Below are 26,100 nucleotides of genomic sequence, written 5' to 3'. Positions count from 1 at the left end.
CACCGCCTGCCTGAGGGAAATGAGCCTCTCCCCAGAAAGCTGGATTTCATTTTTTTTAATTCATCTCCCAGGCTCGCTGTGTTTGAGAATTAAGGCCCAGTAATTAAACGAAGATACAGTGTGTAGGCTTTTTAGCAGCACAACCTGAAAACAGTGTGTGATGGGGCTGACATCTGTGATCAAAATGAGATCTGATCTGTAATTTGAAGTTACTGATGTTGGCTCATAATTTGTGTGGATTTACACAATTTGTGACCTCAAAGTGTTTGAAAGAAGTCGTTTTCTCCTCATTTTCATGTTTGTCCTGAAGAAAAAGTGAAAACAGCAACATAGTTTCATATGAAAGATGATATTTGCAAATTTTCTTTATCAAACTGTTCTACAGGCTGTTGCTAGCAGGCATTGTTGTGTGTAAAAGCACAAAAATGCTCCTTTGATTCCCATATTATAACTTTATGTCTAAATTTATAGAACCCAAAGATAACATTTAGGGAGTACATTTCATCTCTGTCTGTGTATGTTATAGGTAATCTAAGGAGATTAGAAAGAAAAGCAACTGGACTTCTTTAAGTTTCTTCTTTAATTTCATCTACTATCATGATTTAACACCATAGAAGTCAGTTTGTTTAGCGCAGAGTGAATTGAGTCAAACAACTGAGTTGTTTAATGAATCAGAGGAAATGCAAATACAGGAAATACAATTGCTGCTCCTTTAAAAATAATCTCCCTCTTTAAAAAAGAAGGGAACAGCAAGTGCACACAGAGCTAACAACCCCAAGTATTTGAAGTGTTTTAAAAGAAGAAAACTTTGTTGTGATTATGCCAGACCACCTTTATGTAATGTGCAGTGTATTAAGAATAGCTAAGTGTGAGTCTGGGAAATGTTTCAGGTCTGTAAAAGGAAAAGTTGAACTTGAGGATGTAAACTTGTGTTTGGCCTTAATTACTTTTGTCCCCTATTTACGTGATTCATAATATTTAACTATGCAGCTCTGTGACTCACTCAGAGTAAATAACATCGAATATGGATTTCTTTATATTCTGGTTTCACTGGTATAAAAAGTGAGCTTTTACTAATAATCCCGTGAAGGTTCAGCACCATAGACAGCTCCCTCACCCATTCAGTCCGACTTTAAAGACGTTTTTCATGTTCACAGCTTCTATTTAATCTTTAAGCCATTTCTTTGTCTAATTTGGCCAAAGCAATACTTTGCTTTAGAGCACAGCCTGGTGAAAAATAAAGTTTTAACTTCAGGCAGGTGAATGTGAGCTGAATTAATGCTGATTTATTGTCTTTTACATCTTCTTGCATCACTTCAGCGCTTAGTTTCTGCCTCTAATTCACTCATTTGAACTTCTGAAAGTGAAATAGCCCTTTAGCAATGCAGTGCAGGGAGACAGACTCTTCACAGATTTTGATTCATATTATTATTATTCAGATTATTCATATTTAAGAGTGAATTTAAGGCAGTGCGGGTTGCAAAGAAAAAATATAATCACGCACAACCAGAACAAAATAATTCTGATAATATAAGAATAAAAAGTTGGGCAGTTTCCTGAATCGCCCCAGAAATCCCACACCTATTGACACCTTCCTCCTGTACCCCTGTGAGTTTACCTCATCAAACTTGATGACCCACCAAGGATGAAAAAGAAATGAAGCTGTAAAAAAAAAAATCACGTCCTTTATTCGCCGTCCATCACAGCTTCCCCAGCTGTCCCTCGGGACTTCTGTGCTTTGCGTCTCGATAGTTGTCCGGTTTCCAATGCGCTATCTGTGCTCACATTGACGTCAAAGGAGCGGGCAGGACGTATAAAACCCTCCGGTCCCCTCCAGTCTCCGCTCACAGGGACTTTTCAGACTCTGCTGAATCTCACCGGCCGACCGCAAAGTCCAGCTGCAGCATCTGGTGACAGTAAAGTAAGAACAGTAGTTCTTTCATTCAGTCTAAAGTTTTGTTCATCGTTTAAACTTTTTAATAACCGCGCAGTGAGGTGCTCGTCATCTTATGCGCTTTAGCTTGAACAATCTTTGGCTACAAAAGAAAATGTCGCCATTAAATAGTCATTTGTCATTTTAATTCCAGTTCAAGTAAATGTTCTAGAAGATTTAGGTTTTCCATCAGATTGACAGATAACATTTCTTTTGCCTTTGGAGCGAACATGAGACTTTACATCTGCCGAATCACGACCCAAACTAAACTTTAAAGTTTTAAAAGTGTATGAATGTCACGCTTAGCTCAGAGAGAATGTAAATAAAACGCAACATTTCCAAGATACACTATGAAACGTACTTTTAAACCTGAAGGTCTGAATGTCATCTTAAATGTTTCCTTTGCTTGCAGGACATGAAGCCAGTCTCCCTTCTCCTGCTGCTCTCCTCGGTCCTCCTGTCATCACACCTCCGTCCAGCCGCCGGCAGACCGCGCACCTTCCCTGGCTGGATGAATGGCAGCGGTCGCCTTCAAACGCAGCAACTGGACGAGGTGCTCCTCAGAGCGGCTGCCGCCGGGGACAACGCCGCCTCCGATCTACTGGGCGAAAACATCATGAGGTTTCTCCAGAGGAGGAACCCGGATCGTCTCCACCTGCTCCCGCCAGAAGAAGACAGCGAGGAGGCGGAGGAAGCGGCTATGAGGACCGCGGCGCAGCTGCTGAAACGCAGCGAAGAGCCGCCGCTCTCCATCGACCTGACCTTCCACCTGCTGAGGAATATGATCCAGATGGCCAAGATGGAGAGCCAGAGAGAGCAGGCTCAGCTCAACCGCAAAGTGCTCGACGAGGTGGGGAAGTAAATCTCTGCTTCTTTTTGAAAATGCCTCCTTAACAGAGCCCAGAAGCTGTATCAATATTCCAGACCTCTGACATTAGTTTCTGTTCGTGCGCCTGCCTTCCTCTCCACATCATTTTACGCACATTTGGTGCCATTTTACGCATCACAGCAGCTGTCATTAAAATGTAAAATGTTTTAAGTGTTATTTAAAGACATTGTTGGAAGATATGGAAAAGGACCTCTCAGAACCCCGCTCATCTTCAAACACACACAATCCTCTTAATCTCTGGACTTGTTGTGGACTCGTGGCAAAAAGGGAAAACCCTTGGATATCAAGTCGTTTTCACTCTTTGAAGTATTGGATGTGGTTTGACTTGGAAATCAACACTTCTTTATGAATTTATGTCTAAAATAAGTTGTTTAAGCAGTTTGTGTGTATGTGTTGTAAGCTTAATGTTTTCAGAAAGACTAAGCTGACCTGGAAATCTATGAACCCACTGAGAAGTGCTTTAGTTTGACCTTTGAATGCTGTAGATGTGACAGATTAAAAGAAAGAGTTTATGGTTGCCAGCAGCCACAAATGTTAAAAATATGTATTTATTCATATTTAGTTACGTATAAAGTAATACAAATGCACATTCAGATTCATTTAGATTAGTTTAAGCAAACTACATGTTTGTACAGAGTTGTAGAAAATGTATCTGCTTGCCCAAAGTTAAATTTCTGTCACTGTTGAGAACCAGAGGACAAATTTTCAAACTTTTTTCTGTCGGCCCAACTCGCTTGTATATCATCACTTTGTCTCTTGATCAAGCTCAATGGACAGATGGTTATTGCCTTTTACATTAACTTCCCCCCTTTCTGTCATTTTTCTTTGAGCGGGAGCACTATCACCTGTACTGTATCTACTGTAGCATGGTAACCTACAAAAAAAAAGAAAAAAAAATGCTTAATTTTACTGTAACATTCATGTCTGACACCAGTCTCTTTGTTTTAGCAAATGGAAAAAAAAAAACAAAGCTTTTTGCCATTTATATTTTGTAATAAAAAAGTTTGAAGTAAAAGTGGATGCCTTTGATGTTGTTATTGTTGCCATCTATGTGTGTGTATTGATCATAAAATACAACCTCATACTCTGATGAAGTGTCATCAAGTGTTTATTACAGCTGATCATTTCCAAAGTCGGGAGTGAAAGAAAACTGAAAATTGTTCCTATAGGCAAATGTAACTGGAGTTGAGTTCAGATGATTCTCATTATCTTTCACTAGCACCACCACCAAAGGTTCAAACTTTCAAAGCAAAGTATTTAAACATTTTCCTCTTTTTTTCTTTTTTTTTTTGCAACCCACCAACATCCTCTAGCTGACCTTAATCAGACAAAAATATGTACACTGAACACTAAACTGTAAACATAAAACCATCAGACTTTGCTGAGGTCATTGTTTCTCCTCTTAGTATTTTATTTTTTGAGCTCTCCTCTTGCTTCACCTTCAGGAAAAGCCAGTTTCTCAGAATTACACATTTGTACAATTTTTGAAATTTTCCTCAGCATATTCACTGTCTACATTACAGTAGTTTAGGGTTATTTCCTGTCATCATTGGCCAAAGGGCAGAAATGGGCAGGTTTATTGGTCCATAGAATGATTATGAAACAAGTGGTAGTCAATTTTCCTCCCTATCTTGGTATTTCATCTCCTTGTGATTACTTTGCAGGACTTTATGATTATTTTTGATGGATTTGCATCTCTTCATAGTCTTTTTTTTTCATTTATGGAAAATTTTGCCATAGGCCCACCCTAAACTTTTCAGTCATGAAGGTGCCTTAGTTTGAATTCAAATGACCTCCATTGATTTTTCTCTGATGCCACTCCAATCTAAAAGCCTTACATTTGCATTCAGCTTTTACTTTCTGGTTTAGGTCCAATACAAGGAGGCTCTGTCTGGGAAGCTTGTTTTCATTAGGTCTTAACCTGGGACTGTGTTCAAGGCAGAAATTCAAATAAGCAAATTAAGTGAAGTTTCAAGTACTGAATTAAAACAGCTGTTGAAGGACACCAGTAAAATATATCAAGAAAATTCGCGAAGAATGTGTCATCATTTTTAAGTAGTTTGTTATCTCATCATAGGAGCAGCAGCTGATTAGGCTCAGGCTTGATAGAAGTGACAGTTAGTGGAGTTGTGTCCAAGTTGTTGAACATGATAAGACAGAGAAGAAACAAACGCAGAAGTGAAAATGGCCTCTGGGTCCTGTGTTTCTATGACTCAGTCCATATTGTGGGTGTGTGGCTGATTCTTCACCAGCTGTCTGCGTGAGTGTGTACATTGTGCCTCACAAATGCTATTGCACTTCACTTTGTGCATCAAAGGAAAGACAAATCGTCTTTCTTTAAACTCTGTTAATGTGTTCAAGTAGTAAATAAGGCCAACAAGCATTTTTACTTATACTTATTTTAATTATGAGGTAATGCTAAGTCATGTATTATTTTGATTTATGATATAGTAGATATTTTTGGATTGGGCCTGGTGAAAAATTCCTGTCTTTTTTAATTATACATGCATAAAGTTTTTAAATTCTCATGTGTCTGGGGTCATATAAACTGAAATCAGAGTAGTCAGGATGTAGATTATGTGTGTATAAAAAAGCAGCTGTATAACAGTACTTAACATCACTGAAGCTTTGGACAATAGTTAAAAATGTGGCTAATTTTTCAAAGACCTTTCTAAAAAAATACATTTGCATACATCAGATAATAGATAATACTGGAAAAACTAGATGAACAATCCATTAAATGGTTACTGATTGATTATCTGGAATCAGACAAACAGGTGTTCAACAAGGATCCATTCTTGGACCTCTTTTGAACTCCACACACAAAAACCCATTACCTCAGCCAAGAAAAATTGTAATGTACATGTTTATGCAGATGGCACTGTTCTACATGGCCAGTGTTTCTCACATATAGACATTACTTTGGTGGTGTACCCACATACGTTAAAACCACCCCTTATGCATATTTGGCAACTCATCTCTCTCCAAGAATGACATCATCTGAATTCACTAATGAATAATTTGATGATTCAGTATCATTGTATTATTTGTCTCTCACACTGTTCTGGAGGAATTTTCTCGTTTACACTTCAGTTCATTGAGGTTTGTGAGGATTCACTTACACATCACAGCATTTCTACTGGGATGAGGTCTGGGCTTTGACTGGGCCGTCGTAACAATTTTTTTCTTTCTTTTTTCAGCCGTTCTATTGGATTTGCTGAAGTGCTTGGGATCATTGGGATGGTTGTGTAACATATTTTCAACCGTGCTGTGAGATGCCCTCACATTTCACCCTAAAACGCTTTGGATCTTTGGAGTCCATCTTTAGTTAAATGACTGCAAGGTACCGAAGCCTTATGGCTGCAAAACAAGCCCAAACCATCACCCCTCCTGACAGCCTGACAGCTGTATTTGTGCTGTTGTGCATATTTCTACTTTGCTCGGGCCTGTCTAAAGGACATTCCAGACGTTTTGTGTTTTGTTTAGATGCTACTTTGCAAACCTAAGATGTTTTATTTATTAATATATGTTTGTTAATTTTTACTCTTCTGTAAAGCATCCTTGAGGTTCTTGGAAGGCACTGTACAAATAAAAATAACAAAGTTAATATTATAAATGGTAAATGGCCTGTATTTGTATAGCGCTTTTCTAGCCCCTAAGGACCCCAAAGCGCTTTACACATCCAGTCATCCACCCATTCAAACACACATTCACACACTGGCAAGCTACATCGTAGCCTCAGCCACCCTGGGGCGCACTGACAGAGGCGAGGCTGCCGGACACTGGCGCCACCGGGCCCTCTGACCACCACCAGTAGGCAACGGGTGAAGTGTCTTGCCCAAGGACACAACGACCGAGACTGTCCAAGCCGGGGCTCGAACTGGCAACCTTCCAATTACAAGGCGAACGCCCAACTCTTGAGCCACGATGGTATAATATTATTATACGTAGAAGCTTCTTGTGACAGTGCTTTGTCCCCTGGTTCAGCAAAAATCCATTTATTCTAAATGAATCCATATAACACAGACCTGTTAAAATGTACAGTAAATTATACTGACAATACAATATTAATAATAATGTGATTCGAACAAAGTGATGATCTACAGTGTGTGTTGTGGTATTTAGATACAGAAATAGAAAAAGTTCCGTGTCTACCTTAAGTTGGAATGTCTGATTGTCCTGACCACAAAAGCTAATATCCAAAAACCATCAGGTTTGACCCAGAAATGCCAATCACGGACCAGCCAATGAGAGGAAAACAGATCAATAATGTATTTTTGACCAAAGCCTTAAAAATTGAAAATATTGTTACAAAAAAAAAATCAATGCATTGGTTGGTGTAGGAGAAGCATGATCATTAATCTCTCAGAGCTGACTCACTGTGACCTGGCTTGAACCAGTGAAGGAGGGCTGACTGATGCTGACGTCAAAACCTGCAGTCAAGGTAAGAAAATGTAAAATCGTGGAATAACTTTTGCCACCAGCTTTGAAAGTTCTCCTTCCAGTCACCACCATCCTTTTGTATCTCATGGTTCAGTCAATTCACTCTACAACAAAAGCACCAACAAAAAAACAAAAAACTGTGGCTTTGTTCAAAATTTCTAGAATTCATTACACAATATGAAAACACATCCACATCTACAAGTCTTTCTCCAAACATGAAACAGTGTTCCCATGATAATCAGCCATGCTATTATAATCCCAAGTTGTGTTTAAGTCAGTGTGTGGCTAATTGTTATTATTTTTAATTGTGTTTGTGTGTTTTTGTAACTTGATTATACCTTTGTTTAATCATTTGACTGTCATCACTTTGACGTTTGTTGTCATTGCACAATTATACTTTGTACAATGGCACATTGACATTCTGGTACTGTCCCACATTGGTGCTAAAAGAAAGACAAGCAAATCACAACAATACTATATACAATGTAAAATGTAAAATACGTCCAATAGACATAGTATGCATAGTCTAAAGACACATTTGTGTCTTTGGTTTTCTTTTTTTTTTGTTTAGAAAGGTTTGAGTCTGCCAGGCACTCCCACAGGCATCCCAGCTGTCAAAGGGTGAGAGGCTGGGTACACCTTGAACAGGTTGACAGTCTATCACAGAGCTAATTAACTTCTACTTCTTCTTTTGGCTGTTTCCTTTAGAGATCGCCACAGTGGATCATCTGCCTCCATCTCACCCTCCTCTGTCACACCAGCCCTCTGCATGTCCTCCATTACATCCTTTAGTCTTCACTGTGCTCTTCCTCTTTTCCTCTTGCTTGGCAGCTCCATATTTGACATCCTTTGTCAAATAAAGTATATTCACACTACCCTCCTCTGTAAATATCAAAACCTACTTAACCTTGCCCCTCAAACTTTGACTTCAAACTGCTAAACCTGAGCTGTCCACTCAGTTTTAATCCTGTCCATCCCGGTCACTCCCAGTGAAACTCTTATCCTTTTCAGCTTTGCCCCCTGCAGCTCAGTCTCCTGTCAGTGACACTGTCTCCAAAAAAATTACTTCAGCAGGTCTCACTACCATCTTGAAAACCTTCTCTTACGCTCTTGCTGGTATCCTTCTGTCATAAATCACCGCTGACACTCATCATCCCAAATATTCTCGGCAGATGGCCGCCCCTCCCTGAGCCTGGTTCTGCCGGATTCTTCCTGTTAAAAGGGAGTTTTTCCTTCCCACTGTCACCAAAGTGCTTGCTCATAGGGGTCATATGATTGTTGTGTTATTCTCTGTATGTATTATTGTAGGGTCTACCTCACCATTTACTCTAGTTTAATTCATTTAAATACAATATAAAGTGCCTTGAGGCCATTGTTGTTGTGATTTGGTGCTGTATAAATAAAATCGAATCTCCACCCACTCCATCCTGCACTCTCTTCTTCATCTTTTTCTTTGGATGTGTGACTCCATGTGTTTGCATCTGCAACAGATTTATTCTGTCTCAGTTCTACTGATATTCATTCCTCCACTCTTCAGAGCACACCTCCACCTCTCCAGGCTTTCTTCAACCTGCTCTTTACTCTACAGATCATAAAATCATCTGCAAACATCATCGTCCACTCCTGCCTGCCCTCAACTATCAACCTGTCCATCACCATCGTAAACAAGAAGGGGCTCTGAGTCAATCCGTAATGTAATCCTCACCTTCACCTTGAAGCCTGTCATCTGTCATTCCTACAGCACACCTCACCACTGTCCTCAGACATATCCTGCACCACCCTCAAATCCTTCTCTGTAACTTCAAAAATGCTAAAAAAAAATTGATAATAAAACAATAACTCTACTTGGAACCATAAACATCTTTGCATGGTCCAACAGCAATCCATTTGATAAATGTTGAGATATTTTGGTCTAAACCAAAGTGGTGAATCAACCAACATTCCCACCCATGGAGCGAATGTCTTTAATCATCCTGGCTCTGAGGCTTTTTATGTTAAATTTGTGCAATTGTTGGACCAGTTTCAGCCACGGATTAATACACATTTGGTGTTCTAGTGGGTATTTCCGGCAGCATTGCTCATTGATGCCTTTTTAATAGCTTTTGCCACAGAAGAATTAGATCTCTCAGAATTGGGATGCACAAAGAGTATTTTTCTTTAGGAAAATCAATTCTTTGTTGGTTTTGTTTCATATTTACCAGTGACGATATAAATGATCATTCATTCTTTAACTAAAAGCAGCAGATAAAGCATCCCTGCTTATATCCTTCCATTTACATATTTAAAAACAGTTTGTTCCAGATATTAACAAAATCATCTATTGCTGTATTTCCAGGTTTAGGACATATAGACACACATTTGGTCCCACTGACTTTAATCTCTACGTTGTTTTCTCTTAAAATTTACCTAACATGTTAAAAGCTGTACTGCAGCTTTTGGAAAGATTTAATCCTGAAGAAAACACATGGAAAAGACTTTTTTCCCTTTCCCACCCACAGTACAGAACACAGTGCTAAATCCACTGGGTGCATTTCCTGTGAGTTACACACACACAGATATATTTACACGCAATGCATTGGCTTCTTCTGCTAAACAAAATGATGTGGGAGGCAAGATACGTGGCCAAGTCAGTCCTCCCTGCATCTGCTGCTGCAGGAGGAAACACAGAGGTACGTAAATGTGTGATTTCATGTGGTCTTTTATGTCCGAGGATTATGGAAAACATCTATTTGCATCTCTGTGGGTTTCTTCCCTCCCTCAGGACTGCAGGGACCTCAAGTACAGAACAAAAGACAAATATCATGAGATCAGTGTCACCATCCCACGTCTGAACAATCACCAGTGACTCTCCAACTGCTCAGCCTCATGTTCCTGTACTCCACGCATACGCAGCACGGATGGAGGAGGAGGAGGACACTGTTGTTGATTGCAGCCTTTTGACTGAATCAGCATAAACACACTGATGAGGGGAATCCTTCACGCTGCTTTACGTAAGTGGTCTTGTTAGAGATGTTTTCACATATCCTCTCTGTACAGCAACAAGAACCTCCACAAACAGCCTCTGACACATTTGCACTAATTCAGTCAGAAGCGATCAGACATGTTTTTCTTTTCTTTTCTTTTGCATTTGTAGAAATTTTCAGAGTTTCTGCACTTTTAACCTCAAACCACCAAGATTTCATACAGGAATTCTTTCTCACTGACTCTGTTTGTGCTAACTGCAACTTTACTGTTTCCTTCATCTACGGCAGGTATGATACAATGTTTTTCTGTTCAGTAATTATAGTTTTAATGCAAAAACTAGTTAATCTAATTTGTCACATTGGGCATTAAGTGTCTGCCACACGGTTTCTGCAACATTTAATTCTTCTAGTCTTGCTCTGTTTTTCATAGTTCTCTCCTTAATCTGGCCATTGCAAATTTACAGTCTGCTGCTGAAACCAACAATAAGCTTCTTTTAAACGCTGATAAAATTAAGGTCAAATTAAGGATAGCAGACTCACAAAAAAAAGGAACCAATCAGGTTTCCTTTCTGCTATGACTAAGATCGTTGTGAGATGAAGAGTGGACTTGATTTCCTGTGTAATCCTTTAATATAAAGCACAACCTCTGCTTTAAAACATGTTTATCACCTAAAACAAAGACACATAATGCTTTTTAGCAGAGGTTTCTATATTAGACAATAACCTATAACAATTATACACAACCAGTCACAATTCTGGACACACCTCATTTAATGGTTTTTCTTTATTTTAATGACTATTTACATTGTACATTCTCACAGAAGACACCAAAACTATAAATGAGCACATATGGAATTATGTAGTAAACAAAAATGTGCGAAATAACTCAAAATATGTTTTATATTTTTGATTCTGTGATTACTGCTTTGCACACTTTTGGCATTCTTTCAATAAGCTTCATGAGGTAATCACCTGAAATGGTTTTCCAACAGTCTTGAAGGAGTTCCCAGAGCTGCTGAGCACGTGTTGGCCCTTTTGCCTTCACTCTGTGGTCCATCTCATCCCAAACCATCTCGACTGGGTTTAGGTCAGGTGACCGTGGAGCCTAGGACATCTGACACAGCACTCCATCACTCCCCTTCTTGGTCAAACAGCCCTTACACAGCCTGGAGGTGTGTTTGGGGTCATTGTCCTGTTGAAAAATAAATGAGGGTCCACTAAACGCAAACCGGATGGAATGGCATGTCACTGAGGATGCTGTGGTAGCACACCACCTCCTCCATGCTTCACGGTGGGAACCATGCATGTAGAGAAAAGGCCAAGGGTTTGCAGTGCTGTCAACAAAGCCAAGAGTAACTACTTTGAGAAATCTAAAATGTAAGAGTTGGGGGAGGAGGGTAATCAATTTTTTCTTAATTAATTCGTAATTCTTCATAATTCCAAATATCTTGCTTCATGTAATTGATATATCTACAATCTAGAAAGTAGTAAAAACAAAGAAAAACCATCAAAAGAGAAGGCGTGTCCAAACTTTTGACTGGTAGTGAATATTATAATAGTAATAATATCTTCAACAGTCAGTGCCTCTTGTCAGTTTCTGTAAAAGGTCAATACTTTTGGTCAAAATTGTGGATTCTGAATGTTATCAAAAAGCATCATGACCTGGGAATATTACCAGAACAACCCGAGTGTTGGTGTTGAGATGAGGTTTGAGATGATGTCATTTGTTTAATATGTGAACTTTGCCACCAAACATATTCACTGACAATGAAGCAACATGAGGAAAAAATGCAGTTACATTACCAATGTCCTTCTACGAGCAGGACCCACCACTCGGCAGTGATCTTAACACATGTCTGGAAAATTGAAGCATTTTCTAAAATAGTTTACATTTTATTGTTGAATACAATTTAAAAGCTACATGTATGGGTTCAGCAGTCAAATCCAGTCAAATCAAAGATAAGAAACATGAAAACAGTTTAATGACTTTGCCACAAAATACAGTTTTTAAAACACTCCCTCTGATTTTAATTCAGGATTCTCTGCATAATATGTCTGTCTCTTGAAATATCCATACTTCACCAATGGGCAAGTAATTTGCAAAAATCCGACAGCAAAACAAATGTGTTTCAGCACCTGAGACTAAAGCAGGGAAGGGAACAATATTGAGATCCTCATCCCAATTTCAAAGCAAATTAGTCTCCGAGTGAAAAGCATGCTGGGTTAATCCTGCTTGTCCCACGACGCTGCTGCGAAAAGGAGATTCTTATTCTCAAGAGTTTCACTTCCTGATTAAAAAAGTTAAACCAAAAAGCATCAAAAATGAGCTTCCTCTGTTTCCACAGCCACCAGTAAACACGAGCATTAGTACAACTATGGTTTAAAATTCTCTTCATGACATGCGTGAATATGGGTTTTCTTCTTTGTTTCTATTTTATTTTATGCATATTTCTGTAAATATGGTGCAAAATGTCCAATTTTTGGCATTTTGCATCATAGGCTCCCCTCTGGTAACATTTTCATGCCGGTTTGTTGACTTTTTTGAGTAACTCCTGGTAACAAACAGACAAACCAATCACGTAGCCTCCTCAGCAGAAGTACAAACACCCCCTTTCTTTATCATACAATTATTACAATATATAAACATTGTTCTAGCTTCTCTAGGGAACTTTTTGTTTGTTTGTTTTTTTCAAACACATTCCCTATTTATTGTGGAAAGGTGTATAATGAACATTTGTCACATTTCCCAAATTTAATTCAGTATTAAATAAACTATTAAAATTGGTCCTTGGAGCTAAAACTCATAAATACATTCTGTCCTCTAATTGTGAAAATGTGATTATATTTCTGCAAACTTTGTTCTTTTACGACTGATGGGCAAGAACTAGAAGCGGAATAACTACTGTGAGGAATCTGACACTTTCAATACCAAAATCGCACACACTCTCCAGCCTTGGCCAAACAAAACTCCAGTTTATCGATTGCAGATCACCAGGCTGTTCGTTCAGTATCTCAGTAAATCTCCACTGAAGTCAGTCAAAAATGATCAGCTTCTTTGCCCTTCGGTTTTAAAATCTGGAGCCAAAGTCCAAATCTTCCTCAACTTCTTCAAAATCTTCTTCATCAGCCGCCACACCTGAAACACACACAAACATGTTGAAGTCACCTCATATACCAGTAAGAGTGACGTCAGACTCAACTTATTTGTGCTGAAACTTCAGTGTGGTTTTTAATGTGCTCAGGTCAATGATTTTAGTCCATGTGAGGATTTTGTTTTGTTTTCCAACTATTTAAAATGTGTATATAACCACGTTAACTACATACCGCAGCAGAAGCTGATGTTTCTCAGTGTGTCGGCGAGGTCATCGATATCGATGATGAAGTGGCTCATACTCTCATAACCGAGCTCTGGAAGCTCCAACTTCGAGGCTCTCGCCATCGCCGCCATTCTGTAAACAAACGCAGAGTCTTCATAACAAGGCTCGAACATTTCAGCTGCAAAAGTTTGTTCCCCTTTAAAAAAAATACAAAAACCTGAACTCTCATGTAAAGAGATGCATTGCATAAGACTAAACTGCTACGTCTGCAATAAAAGTGAAGCATTGTACTTTGTGTTAATTTATTTTCAAAAGCCAAACCCAATAAAACATTTAAAATGTCACCTTACTGTAAGCCTGAGTTTTAACATGGAAATTGCAGAAAGCAAGAAAGTGAATTTATGAGTTTATTGCAGATAAAAAGTAACTGCACATTTTTAAGAAAATGATCATAATGGTCATAAATTAAATGAATTATTCTTACTTGAAGTGTAAATAGCACACGAGTAAAACGACAACAAAACAGTAAAGAACATAAAAGGCTTCTGTATTTAGCACAAAATAAAATTTCATTTTGAAGCATTTTAAACTCGCATCAAACTCGAGCAATACATACTTCTTCATGAAAATCAGAATCAGAACACTTAACAATCCCTCAGACTTGCTGCTTGTAATAACAGAGTATATCAGTACTGGCATACTATAGATATTCTCACCTTTTATATCCAGGTCAATATTAAAAATAAGACATGCTCAGTCATGTTAAACTCATTTTTCTTTAGGTGCTTCTAATCTGCAGCCAGTGTTGGATCAACAAAACCAGCGCTAAGTATTTAATCAGGCAGACTTCCGTCTCAGAGACTGATGCCGATTTCAAGTAAAAGGCCAAATGTGACTCGATCTATCAGCAAAGCAAACACACGCTGACCTCCAGGTATCCCCGCGTGGCTGCTCGCTGACTGCAGCATTGTTTGGTGTTTCGATCTCGTGGCCACAGCAGGGTCTTCTGCTCCACAAGTAATTAGTATGAAAGAGCCAAACATCTGACAGAGAGGGAACGACTGTTGGGGAAGGTTAAGACAGTACAAAATCTACACTGTATATATAAATCAATTAATTTTGTATCAATCACTATAAATTGATTTTTGAAGTGAGCTGTCTCTGTGTTCTGCTCATTTTTGCTCTTTTTATTGGTCGTTCTTGTTGTGCTTTGCAAAAGCAAACACTTTTTCCAGGGGAGATGCCTTTGAGAAGCATGTTTACGCAAACATTTCAGCTACAAAAGTTTGTTTTCCTTTAAAAAAAAAAAAAGGAGCATGTTCCCCTCAAGCATGTGTGACAGACGTGAAGCAGTGTGGAGAAGCTGTGGAGAACTTTATGCCGCCTATAACATCGTTCAGCCTGGTGGTGGTTCAGTGATGTTTTGGGGAAGAATATCCATGGAGGGATGCACAGACATCTACAGGCTAAGCAGCGGCACTTAGGTATCGGGATGAAATCCTTGGACCCATTGTCAGACCCTACACTAGTGCAGTGGCAGAAGCATACAGTCGGTTCCTGGAGGATGATGGAAGTGACACTGTCCCCCATGTTGACCTAAATCCAATAGAACACATCTGGGACATGCATCAGTCCATCCAGTGGTGCCAGGATGCACCACAGACTGTCCAGGACCTCAACGATGCCCTGGTGCAGATCTAGGAGGAGATCCTCCAGGACACCATCCGTTGTCTCAATAGGTGCATGCCTTGACGCTGCTATGGAGGTATACAGGCATGTGGGGGGCTTACAAACTACTGAGTACCACCTTGAGTTTCTGCAATGGAATTTCGGCAACACTGACTTTTTTCACTTTGATTTTCAAGATGTCTTTGAATTCAGCCCTCCGTAGATTGATGATTTTTTATTCCTATCAAACAACGCGGCATCCTTTCATTCCTAACACATTACTCGGTCCATATCAGTGTAGATTGTTGAGCGATTTAATGTGGGAGGTCATATCAGTGAAATGATTGAACACCTTAAGGTTGGAAAGCTTTCCCAAACCTATGGAAATGTATTTGTGAGACACTTTTTACAGGACTCCATCTAGACTGAAGATGGCTGGGTTAAAAATTTAGGTTAGATAAACTTCTCAGAGTAAAAAGTAAAATATTTGACATGCAGGATGGAAAGGTCACATTCACAATCAGAGCTTCATCAACGAGCACTTACTTTTCCAGTATGGCTTCAGCGCTCTGGTATTGGAGAAAAGTAGAAAAGAGGAAAGAGACAAAGTTAATTACATTGTGCTTCGGTCATCTCTGCCAACAACATCTGTCACAAGTATTTGTCATAGACGTCACCATGCTAAATGAAAACATGGATTTTTTAACACTGACAGCTGCCAGAATGGCCTGATGGTGTTTACTACCTGCTTCCACTTGCTCTATCTTCTTTAACACCTGTTCTGGCATAAAACAGCGACACCTGAGGCTCAGACTTTCTCTCTCCTATAAACGCACCGGCAGACAAACACATTTTCCTCCGTGGAGACGCAGTGACGCAGACATCAGCAGTAAAGATGCCGAATTTAGTAACAACCTAAAATCGGGTCAGGGACATGTGGGTCATCCAGCTGACGGCTCTCAGGTTTTATGAACTTATTTCAGGTTTTAATCAGTCCTCAAAGTGTGCCATAAAACTTTTTTTTCTCTATAAAAGAGCCTGAATATCTGTAGTGATACTAATACTTGGAGCTTATGAAAACACATTTACGTTAGTCCATCTACATTTTACAACATCGTATTTAATCATGTGTGCTCTGTCCAAAGTGAAAGGCGTGAATATGATCTTTATTCAGGCAGCTGACTGAGAAAGTTGTAGCTGGATTAATTCTGACAAAATCTGCATAAATCTAGATTAGTGGAACTGATGTCTTGTAATGGTAAAATATTCACAAACAGGCAAAGTAGCCTGTTCTTTTAGTCCAGCTGAAAACACCATCATTGAAATTTTAGGGCTTCTGTTTGGTTTGAAATACTCATTTGACCACTGCCCCTTGGCTGGGTTCTTGAAAAATGCCAACCTGTTATGCTTTTACCCGTTCTGCCAGAATTTAATCATCATGGATGGGATGTTTCTGTCGTCCATCTGGATCTAGATAAGGGACAGACTTCCCTCTCTCTGGCTATGTAAATGGTAAATGGCCTGTATTTGTATAGCGCTTTTACTAGTCCCCCCTAGGGACCCCAAAGCGCTTTACACACCCAGTCATCCACCCATTCACACACACATTCACACACTGGTGGAGGCAAGCTACAGTTGTAGCCACAGCTGCCCTGGGGCAGACTGACAGAAGCGAGGCTGCCATATCGCGCCATCGACCCTTCTGGCCATCACCAGTAGGCGGTAGGTGAAGTGTCTTGCCCAAGGACACAACAACCGAGACTGTCCAAGCCGGGGCTCGAACCGGCAACCTTCCGATTATGTCCACCAGCTCTTCTGGGAGAGAAACCCTAGCCTTCCCAAGCAAGCTGAGACAATCTCTCCAGTGTGTTATGGGTCTGCCCCAGGGTCTTCCTCCAGGACTTGCTCAAAACACCTTATTTAGGAGGCATCGACGAGGCGTACTATCAGATTTTTAAACCACATCATCAGGTTATTTCTGATGTAACGAGTAGCATCTCCAGCCTGAGCTACTTACGCTATACTTAAGAGGTACGAACCTCCCACTGAGTTCTCACCTCTTAAAGATGAGGTCAACTGACTACACGAATAAACTGAATGAACCAGGATTTTCCATGATTGGATTATCTCTTCCCTGATGGCATGGCTGTATTTCAAGATGACAATTCCAGAATTCATTTGGCTCAGATTTTAAAAGGATGATTCAGGGTGCATGAGGTATCATTCTCACATATGGACCATTAAGAATCTTTGGCACGTGTTGGAGAAGACTTTACGCATCATCAGTACAAGATGTTGGTTAAAAATTAACACCACTGTGGACAGAAAATGAAAAAGGCTGTAACCATGCCTTAATATATCGAAACAATACCTTGGTGACTGCGTGCTGTCATCAAAGCTAAAGTTGATCCAAAAAATGCTAGAGTGTGACTTTTTGGTTGGCCGGGCAGTGACACAGTGCATCAGGAAGCACATCCAATGTTAACATCTGCAAAACCCAAATATGGAGCTAGCTTAAAGTGTATGTTGTTTATTGTGTACGTATACTGTTATAATAATGAATGATCATATTGAACATGCTAAAGTTTCAAATAACGAGGTAACTGTATGTAAGCGTTGGCTTCAGACTACTCTAAAAACCCACTCAGACAGTTTTATTTGTACTCCTGGCTCTGTATGATGTCACTGAGAGAGGATACTCGTAATGTGGTCACACAGTTACCCCACTCACCTGCTGTTCAAACAGTCTGTTTATGAGGGACAGCCAATCTGAAGAAAGTTGGCTTGAACCGAGAGAAGTGGCAGCTCTACATATAGTTAAGGGTATGTTACCCTTACAGTACCTGTTAGACGTCTAGACATATTTCTGATTATTTCATAAGCAAAGATGTGTTTAAACTTTGAGTTACTAACATAAAATCCACGAAAAGAATAGTTAAAAATTAATTTTTGCTTCTTTTTTTTGGTTATAAGAAAAACTGTTTGAAAAGGATGTTCCATCACCAGTGTTTTTTCATTTCTATTGTTGAAAACCCAAAATTGAAAAAGTTGACAAATTTCAGTTGTACCTGTTTATTCTGACCATGACAAGAAGACGGCATTGAACACTGGGGGTAAAATGGCTCCTTCCATACAGAAGGCAATACTTATTTAACAGATAAGACCCAGTCTGCAAAAAGTGCATCAATTGAAATATCCTCAGAGCATGTTTTAGAATGAGGACAAACTGAGTGTTTGCATGCAATGCCAGTATAAATAAAAAAGTCACACTTTTTTATCTAAAGTGTGACTCATATATAGCTGTAGGTCATTTTTGATGTTCTTCAGCTGTTGTTGTTAAATTTGGTCCACTTACACAAGGGCATGTCACGAAGGATGACAAGTTCAAAGATGCTTCGTGAGTAATTTTGAGATTCCTCAACATGAGTTAAACTCGTCTCCTGCGGTGACTCCATGGTGTTTATTTTCATTATCGCCATCACACCGTGCTGCTGCTCCGTCAGCCCGGTTCTTATTAATTTGAGCTACAGCTGAAGTAGTAATTTTTAAGAACACCTACAGATACACAGTGATTAAAACAGCAGGAAAACAAATCAGTTAATTTAATTTATTCTTGCTGAGCATCCCCATCCTCAGGCCGAGCTAGTTATCGTGTGTTTTCTACATAATTAAGTGTGTTTTAAAAGTCCATACATTGAATCTGAATATGGAATACATCAAAATGTATGAGCGTGTGATTGATTGGTGGATCAATGCGGTGTACTTGAGGGGCCGACCTGCTTCTCATTATCTCTACACAAGTGTGAATTAATCACGGGAGCGTCAGACATGATGTTTGCCTTTAAGCTATTCAGGACCAGAGGAGACTCATGTGTCCTTGGGGGTGTTGTTGAAGCAGAGCGCCCGATGGAGAGGCGTCCCGCTGGGCTCGCTCCTCCACTTTCCCTCCTCGCCCTGCGGCTGTATACATAAAGCTCTTGATCATCAGTGAGCATGGATTATCCTGTCTAATGAGAGCTGAGCTTGGGAAAATATCGATGAGTAGAGGGAAAGCGGAGGAGCATGTGAAGAGTGCGGTGAGACTGTTAAATAAATAAATAACAAAATAAACTGTTGATTTAAACATCCGTCTGTGGTGCTGTTGTGTCATCGGTTGCTTTAACATAATTAAAAGAGGGCCAGGTGTCATCGAGCAGCGAGTTATGTAAGGAAGCCTGGAGGCTGATGTGGAAAAATGAATTAAGCTGTCAGCTAAAAACAGGAATTATAATTTAAATATAAAAATAAAACGTTTATATTCAGTCTTTCTTGATGGTAAATAACACTCTGACCATCTTTCAGGTATACTTTAGCACATTATGCAGACTTGATATGAGTTTTTTTTCCCATTTCCGGTAATTATTAGGGCCCGAGCACTGAAAGTGCGAAGGCCCTATTGTATCTGCTCTGTTTATTATTACGGCCCGAGCACCGAGAGTGCGAAGGCCCTATTGTATCTGCTCCGTTTCTTCTTCTTCTTCTTCTTATTATTATTATTAGGGCCCGAGCACTGAGAGTGCGAAGGCCCTATTGTATCTGCTCCATTTCTTATTAGGGCCCGAGCACCGAGAGTGCGAAGGCCCTATTGTATCTGCTCCGTTTCTTATTATTATTATTAGGGCCCGAGCACTGAGAGTGCGAAGGCCCTATTGTATCTGCTCCGTTTCTTATTATTAGGGCCCGAGCACCGAGAGTGCGAAGGCCCTATTGTATCTGCTCCGTTTCTTATTATTAGGGCCCGAGCACCGAGAGTGCGAAGGCCCTATTGTATCTGCTCCGTTTCTTATTATTAGGGCCCGAGCACCGAGAGTGCGAAGGCCCTATTGTATCTGCTCCGTTTCTTATTAGGGCCCGAGCACCGAGAGTGCGAAGGCCCTATTGTATCTGCTCCGTTTCTTCTTCTTATTATTATTAGGGCCCGAGCACCGAGAGTGCGAAGGCCCTATTGTATCTGCTCCGTTTCTTATTAGGGCCCGAGCACTGACAGTGCGAAGGCCCTATTGTATCTGCTCTGTTTATTATTATTATTAGGGCCCGAGCACTAAAAGTGCGAAGGCCCTATTGTATCTGCTCTGTTTATTAGGGCCCGAGCACCGAGAGTGCGAAGGCCCTATTGTATCTGCTCCGTTTCTTATTAGGGCCCGAGCACCGAGAGTGCGAAGGCCCTATTGTATCTGCTCCGTTTCTTCTTATTATTATTAATATTCAGGCAAAACAAGGGCCTTTTTGAGGGCCTAAACATGCTCAAAAACTCATGAAATTTTGCACACATGCCAGGTCTGGTGAAAAATTTTGTATTTTAATGGTTTTACATATGAGCACTGGGAAATGGCTCTAGAGCGCCACCTATGCCTTGTTAAATGCAGCCCTACGACCACATCGTTTGAGCTACATGTATGAAATTTGGCACACATGTGTATCATGCCAAGACGAACAAAAAAGTCTGTGGGCCCATTGACGCAAACCCAACAGGAAGTCCGCCATTTGGACGTGAAGGTGACATTTTGGCTCTAATTTTGCCATTTCCATGCCTCGAACTTTTTCGAACTCCTCCTTGGGATTTGATCATACAAGCTTCATATTTGGTCAGTGTCAACTACACACCTGGGCCATGTTAAATTGCGGAGCTTTTGAGTTTTCACAATACAGTGAGGCCGTGGCGCCACGGCGAATTTTGATGACTCGCCATGAAAATCTTTTTGCCTCTCATTCTGTCATACATTGTCCGATCTGGACCAAAGAGCACACATATGATAAGGCTCCACCCCTGAACATATTTCAACTGCCATATTTGACATCAGGGACAGCGCCACCTAGTGGGAACAGGAAATGTCATGTTTTACACTTTGGGGTACAGTATAGTGATGGGTGACATCTGCAGCCTCAAATTTCTCCAGGAAAGCCTTAAGGAGTTGGTCTTGGGTTACAGTGAAAACTGTGACTTTTCGCGAAAGGGTGTGACTCCAGTAGCATGGCGAACATTGATGTCTCGCCATGGAGAAACAAATTAGTGATGCTTCAGTGCGAAAATTGTGACTTTAAACTAAACGGCGCACCCTGGTGGCAGCGCAGTTCACCATGAAAGATGAAGTGGCTTTTGAGGGGCTTGGAAAGTTTATATAGGCTTTAAATTTGGCCCACACCTCCAATGTGATGAACGCTTTGTTGTTATGTAACCATTTTCCGTGAATAGCGCAAAATGGCTCCACAGCGCCCCCTACAAAATTTCAAAACCACAGCCCCTGCTCTGTGTTTTATGTATGAGTCTGAAACCTGGTAAGTTTATAGGAGATATCAAGATGTACAAAAAAGTCTCTTGGAGCAATATCCCAAATCCAACAGGAAGTCAGCCATTTTAAAATGAATGTGTAATTTTGGCGACATTTTCCCCTCTTTTCAGGCACCGTACTTTGACAAACTCCTCCAAGGGATTTCATCAGATTGATGCGATCTCCAGTGTGTGGAATCTAAAGACCTTTGTGATGTTAAATTGCGAAGCTTTTTACATTCAGGGAAACGGGGTGGTCATGGCGGCACGTGGTTTCAGTCACTCGCCAAAAAGCAGTAATCTGCTGTCACTCGAAAACACAATGTTCAATCTCTCCCAAAGGTCATAGGCGTGATGAGACTCGAGTTCGGAAATGTTTGTTATGCAATTGGCATTAATGGTTAGAGCGCCACCTAGTGGGACGACTATAATCATGATTGAACGAGATGATGTTAGCTGGTGGTTAAATGCATGAATTCCATCAATGTGACATCAGATCGGAGGTGCTGGTTTCAGGTGTTGGGCGTGGCTCGACGCGCCGGGGGTGCGAGGGCCCTCATAACGCTGCTTGCAGCTTTAATTAGGGCCCGAGCACTGAGAGTGCGAAGGCCCTATTGTATCTGCTCTGTTTATTATTATTATTATTATTAGGGCCCGAGCACTGACAGTGCGAAGGCCCTATTGTATCTGCTCTGTTTATTATTATTATTAGGGCCCGAGCACCGAGAGTGCGAAGGCCCTATTGTATCTGCTCCGTTTCTTATTATTATTATTATTAGGGCCCGAGCACTGACAGTGCGAAGGCCCTATTGTATCTGCTCTGTTTATTATTATTATTATTATTATTATTATTATTATTATTATTATTATTTCGGCAAATGAATCGGCCTTTTGAGGGCCTAAACATGCTCAAAAACTCATGAAATTTTGCACACGCGTCAGGTCTGGTGAAAATTTACGTATTTTAATGTTCTCAGACATGGCCAGGGAAAATTGGCTCAGTAGCGCCACCTAGAAAAATGAAAAACGCGAGCCCCCGGTATGGGTATGACCTACATGTTTGAAAGTCGGTACACATATATAACGTTCAGAGTCGAACAAAAAAGTCTATTATGGCCATGTCCTAAACCCAACAGGAAGTCCGCCATTTTGGATTGAAGGTGACATTTTGGCTCTGATTTTACCGTTTCCATGCCTTGTACTTTAACAAACTCCTCCTTGGGATTTGGTCCTATAAACTTCAAATTTGGACAGTGCCAACTACACACCTGGGCCATGTTAAATTGCGGAGCTTTTGAGTTTTCACAATACGGTGACGCCGTGGCGCCGCGGCGAATTTCAATGACTCGCCATGAAAATCTTATTGCCTCTCATTCTGTCATACATTGTCCGAGCTGGACCAAAGAGTACACATATGATAAGGCTCCACCCATGAACACATTTCAACTGCCATATTTGACATCAGGGACAGCGCCACCTAGTGGGAACAGGAAATGTCATGTTTTACACTTTGGGGTACAGTATTGTGATGGGTGACATCTGCAGCCTCAAATTTCTCCAGGAAAGCCTTAAGGAGTTGGTCTTGGGTTACAGTGAAAACTGTGACTTTTCGCGAAAGGGTGTGACCCCAGCAGCATGGCGAACTTTGATGTCTCGCCATGGAGAAACAAATTAGTATAACTCAATGAAATCCAAGCTGATCAGAACCAGACTTTACAGGTATGATGTCAGACCCGCGCTGAACAGATTGATGTGCCCATTGTCAGGAATACGCAGAGCGCCACCTAGTGGCAACAGGAAATGTCATGGCTTTCACTTTGTTGTACTGATTTTCACAGGTTCATCGTGGCCACCTCAAAAGCGGTGAATATCACCATCAGTGCCTCATGATGCTTCAGTGCGAAAATTGTGACTTTAAACTGAACGGCGCACCCTGGTGGCAGCGCAGTTCACCATGAAAGATGAAGTGGCTTTTGAGGGGCTTGGAAAGTTTATATAGGCTTTAAATTTGGCCCACACCTCCAATGTGATGAACGCTTTGTTGTTATGTAACCATTTTCCTTGAATAGCGCAAAATGGCTCCACAGCGCCCCCTACAAAATTTCAAAACCACAGCCCCTGCTCTGTGTTTTATCTATGAGTCTGAAACCTGGTAAGCTTATAGGAGATATCAAGATGTACAAAAAAGTCTCTTGGAGCAATATCCCAAATCCAACAGGAAGTCAGCCATTTTAAAATGAATGTGTAATTTTGGCGACATTTTCCCCTCTTTTCAGGCACCGTACTTTGACGAACTCCTCCAAGGGATTTCATCAGATTGATGCGATCTCCAGTGTGTGGCATCTAAAGACCTTTGTGATGTTAAATTGCGAAGCTTTTTACATTCAGGGAAACGGGGTGGTCATGGCGGCACGTGGTTTCAGTCACTCGCCAAAAAGCAGTAATCTGCTGTCACTCAAAAACACAATGTTCAATCTCTCCCAAAGGTCATAGGCGTGATGAGACTCGAGCTCGGAAATGTTTGTTATGCCATTTGTCATTAATGGTTAGAGCGCCACCTAGTGGGACGACTAACTAATCATGATTGAACGAGGTGAAATGTTAGCTGGTGGTTAAATGCATGAATTCCATCAATGTGACATCAGATCGGACGTGCTGGTTTCAGGTGTTGGGCGTGGCTCGACACGCCGGGGGTGCGAGGGCCCTCATAACGCTGCTTGCAGCTTTAATTATTATTATTATTATTATTTCGGCAAATGAATCGGCCTTTTGAGGGCCTAAACATGCTCAAAAACTCATGAAATTTTGCACACGCGTCAGGTCTGGTGAAAATTTACGTATTTTAATGTTCTCAGACATGGCCAGGGAAAATTAGCTCAGTAGCGCCACCTAGAAAAATGAAAAACGCGAGCCCCCGGTATGGGTATGACCTACATGTTTGAAAGTCGGTACACATATATAACGTTCAGAGTCGAACAAAAAAGTCTATTATGGCCATGTCCTAAACCCAACAGGAAGTCCGCCATTTTGGATTGAAGGTGACATTTTGGCTCTGATTTTACCGTTTCCATGCCTTGTACTTTAACGAACTCCTCCTTGGGATTTGGTCCTATAAACTTCAAATTTGGACAGTGCCAACTACACACCTGGGCCATGTTAAATTGCGGAGCTTTTGAGTTTTCACAATACGGTGACACCGTGGCGCCGCGGCGAATTTCAATGACTCGCCATGAAAATCTTATTGCCTCTCATTCTGTCATACATTGTCCGAGTTGGACGAAAGAGTACACATATGATAAGGCTCCACCCCTGAACACATTTCAACTGCCATATTTGACATCAGGGACAGCGCCACCTAGTGGGAACAGGAAATGTCATGTTTTACACTTTGGGGTATAGTATTGTGATGGGTGACATCTGCAGCCTCAAATTTCTCCAGGAAAGCCTTAAGGAGTTGGTCTTGGGTTACAGTGAAAACTGTGACTTTTCGCGAAAGGGTGTGACCCCAGCAGCATGGCGAACTTTGATGTCTCGCCATGAAGAAACAAATTAGTATAACTCAATGAAATCCAGTCTGATCAGTACCAGACTTTACAGGCATGATGTCAGACTCGCCCTGAACAGATTGATGTGCCCATTGTCGGGAATACGCACAGCGCCACCTAGTGGCAACAGGGAATGTCATGTCTTTCACTTTGTTGTACTGATTTTCACAGGTTCATCGTGGACACCTCAAAAGTGGTGAATATTAACATGGGTCCCTCATGATGCTTCAGTGAGAAAATTATGACTTTAAACTGAACGGTGCACCCTGGTGGCAGTGCAGTTCACCATGAAAGATGAAGTGGCTTTTGAGGGGCTTGGAAAGATTATATAGGCTTTAAATTTGGCCCACACCTCCAATGTGATGAAGGCTTTGTTGTTGTGTAACCATTTTCCTTGAATAGCGCAAAATGGCTCCACAGCGCCCCCTACAATATTTCAAAACATCAGCCCCTGCTCTGTGTTTTATCTATGAGTCTGAAACCTGGTAAGCTTATAGGAGTTACCAAGATCTACAAAAAAGTCTCTTGGAGCAATATCCCAAATCCAACAGGAAGTCAGCCATTTTAAAATGAATGTGTAATTTTGGCGACATTTTCCCCTCTTTTCAGGCACCATACTTTGACGAACTCCTCCAAGGGATTTAATCAGATTGATGCGATTTCCTCTGTGTGGAATCTGAAGACCTTTGTGATGTTAAATTGCGAAGCTTTTTACGTTCAGGGCAACGAGGTGGTCGTGGCGGCACGTGGTTTCAGTCACTCGCCAAAAAGCAGTAATCTGCTGTCACTCAAAAACACAATGTTCAATCTCTCCCAAAGGTCATAGGCGTGATGAGACTCGAGCTCGGAAATGTTTGTTATGCCATTTGTCATTAATGGTTAGAGCGCCACCTAGTGGGACGACTAACTAATCATGATTGAACGAGATGAAATGTTAGCTGGTGGTTAAATGCATGAATTCCATCAATGTGACATCAGATCGGACGTGCTGGTTTCAGGTGTTGGGCGTGGCTTGACGCGCCGGGGTGCGAGGGC

The 26,100-nt window shown here is 40.9% G+C and overlaps 2 protein-coding genes and 1 long non-coding RNA gene across 4 annotated transcripts in view; 2 read left to right on the top strand and 1 right to left on the bottom strand.

Moving 5' to 3' along the window:
• The first annotated feature begins 35 nt into the window (after positions 1-35).
• ucn1 (urocortin 1) lies at positions 36-3,912 on the top strand. The gene is made up of 2 exons (XM_084952746.1): positions 36-1,921; positions 2,346-3,912. Exon 2 carries the CDS (start codon positions 2,349-2,351, stop codon positions 2,793-2,795), a length of 447 nt encoding a protein of 148 aa, XP_084808872.1. The 5' UTR covers positions 36-1,921; positions 2,346-2,348; the 3' UTR covers positions 2,796-3,912.
• Positions 3,913-9,858: 5,946 nt separating this feature from the next.
• LOC146372110 (uncharacterized) overlaps positions 9,859-26,100 on the top strand; it is a 30,938-nt gene continuing 14,696 nt past the window's right edge. Inside the window, exons 1-3 of one of the 2 annotated variants that reach the window (XR_014802703.1) lie at positions 9,859-9,934; positions 10,027-10,255; positions 11,221-12,586. This is a non-coding gene — a long non-coding RNA (uncharacterized LOC146372110). Of the gene's footprint in view, positions 9,935-10,026; positions 10,256-11,220; positions 12,587-26,100 lie in introns of those variants that run through there. The other variant, XR_014802704.1, reaches the window with a different exon arrangement.
• The window catches only part of trim54 (tripartite motif containing 54), a 37,081-nt gene continuing 23,634 nt past the window's right edge, over positions 12,654-26,100 (bottom strand). Inside the window, exons 6-8 of the mRNA XM_084952723.1 lie at positions 15,760-15,782; positions 13,553-13,677; positions 12,654-13,364 (exon numbers count right to left, since the gene is read on the bottom strand). Of these exons, the coding sequence (XP_084808849.1) occupies positions 13,297-13,364; positions 13,553-13,677; positions 15,760-15,782 (216 nt within the window). The 3' untranslated portion in view covers positions 12,654-13,296. The remainder of the gene's footprint in view (positions 13,365-13,552; positions 13,678-15,759; positions 15,783-26,100) is intronic.

Source organism: Perissodus microlepis, chromosome 15, assembly GCF_051167445.1.
Source record: "Perissodus microlepis isolate ML-2025 ecotype Zambia chromosome 15, ASM5116744v1, whole genome shotgun sequence".
In the NCBI taxonomy this organism is placed as follows: Eukaryota; Metazoa; Chordata; class Actinopteri; order Cichliformes; family Cichlidae; genus Perissodus; species Perissodus microlepis.
Note: the sequence above shows the minus strand (reverse complement) of the source record. Positions and strands in the feature narration are given on the sequence as shown.

Coding starts and splice junctions, on each gene's coding strand:
- ucn1 (XM_084952746.1), top strand. CDS start 2,349: ATGAAGCCAGTCTCCCTTCTCCTGCTGCTCTCCTCGGTCCTCCTGTCA.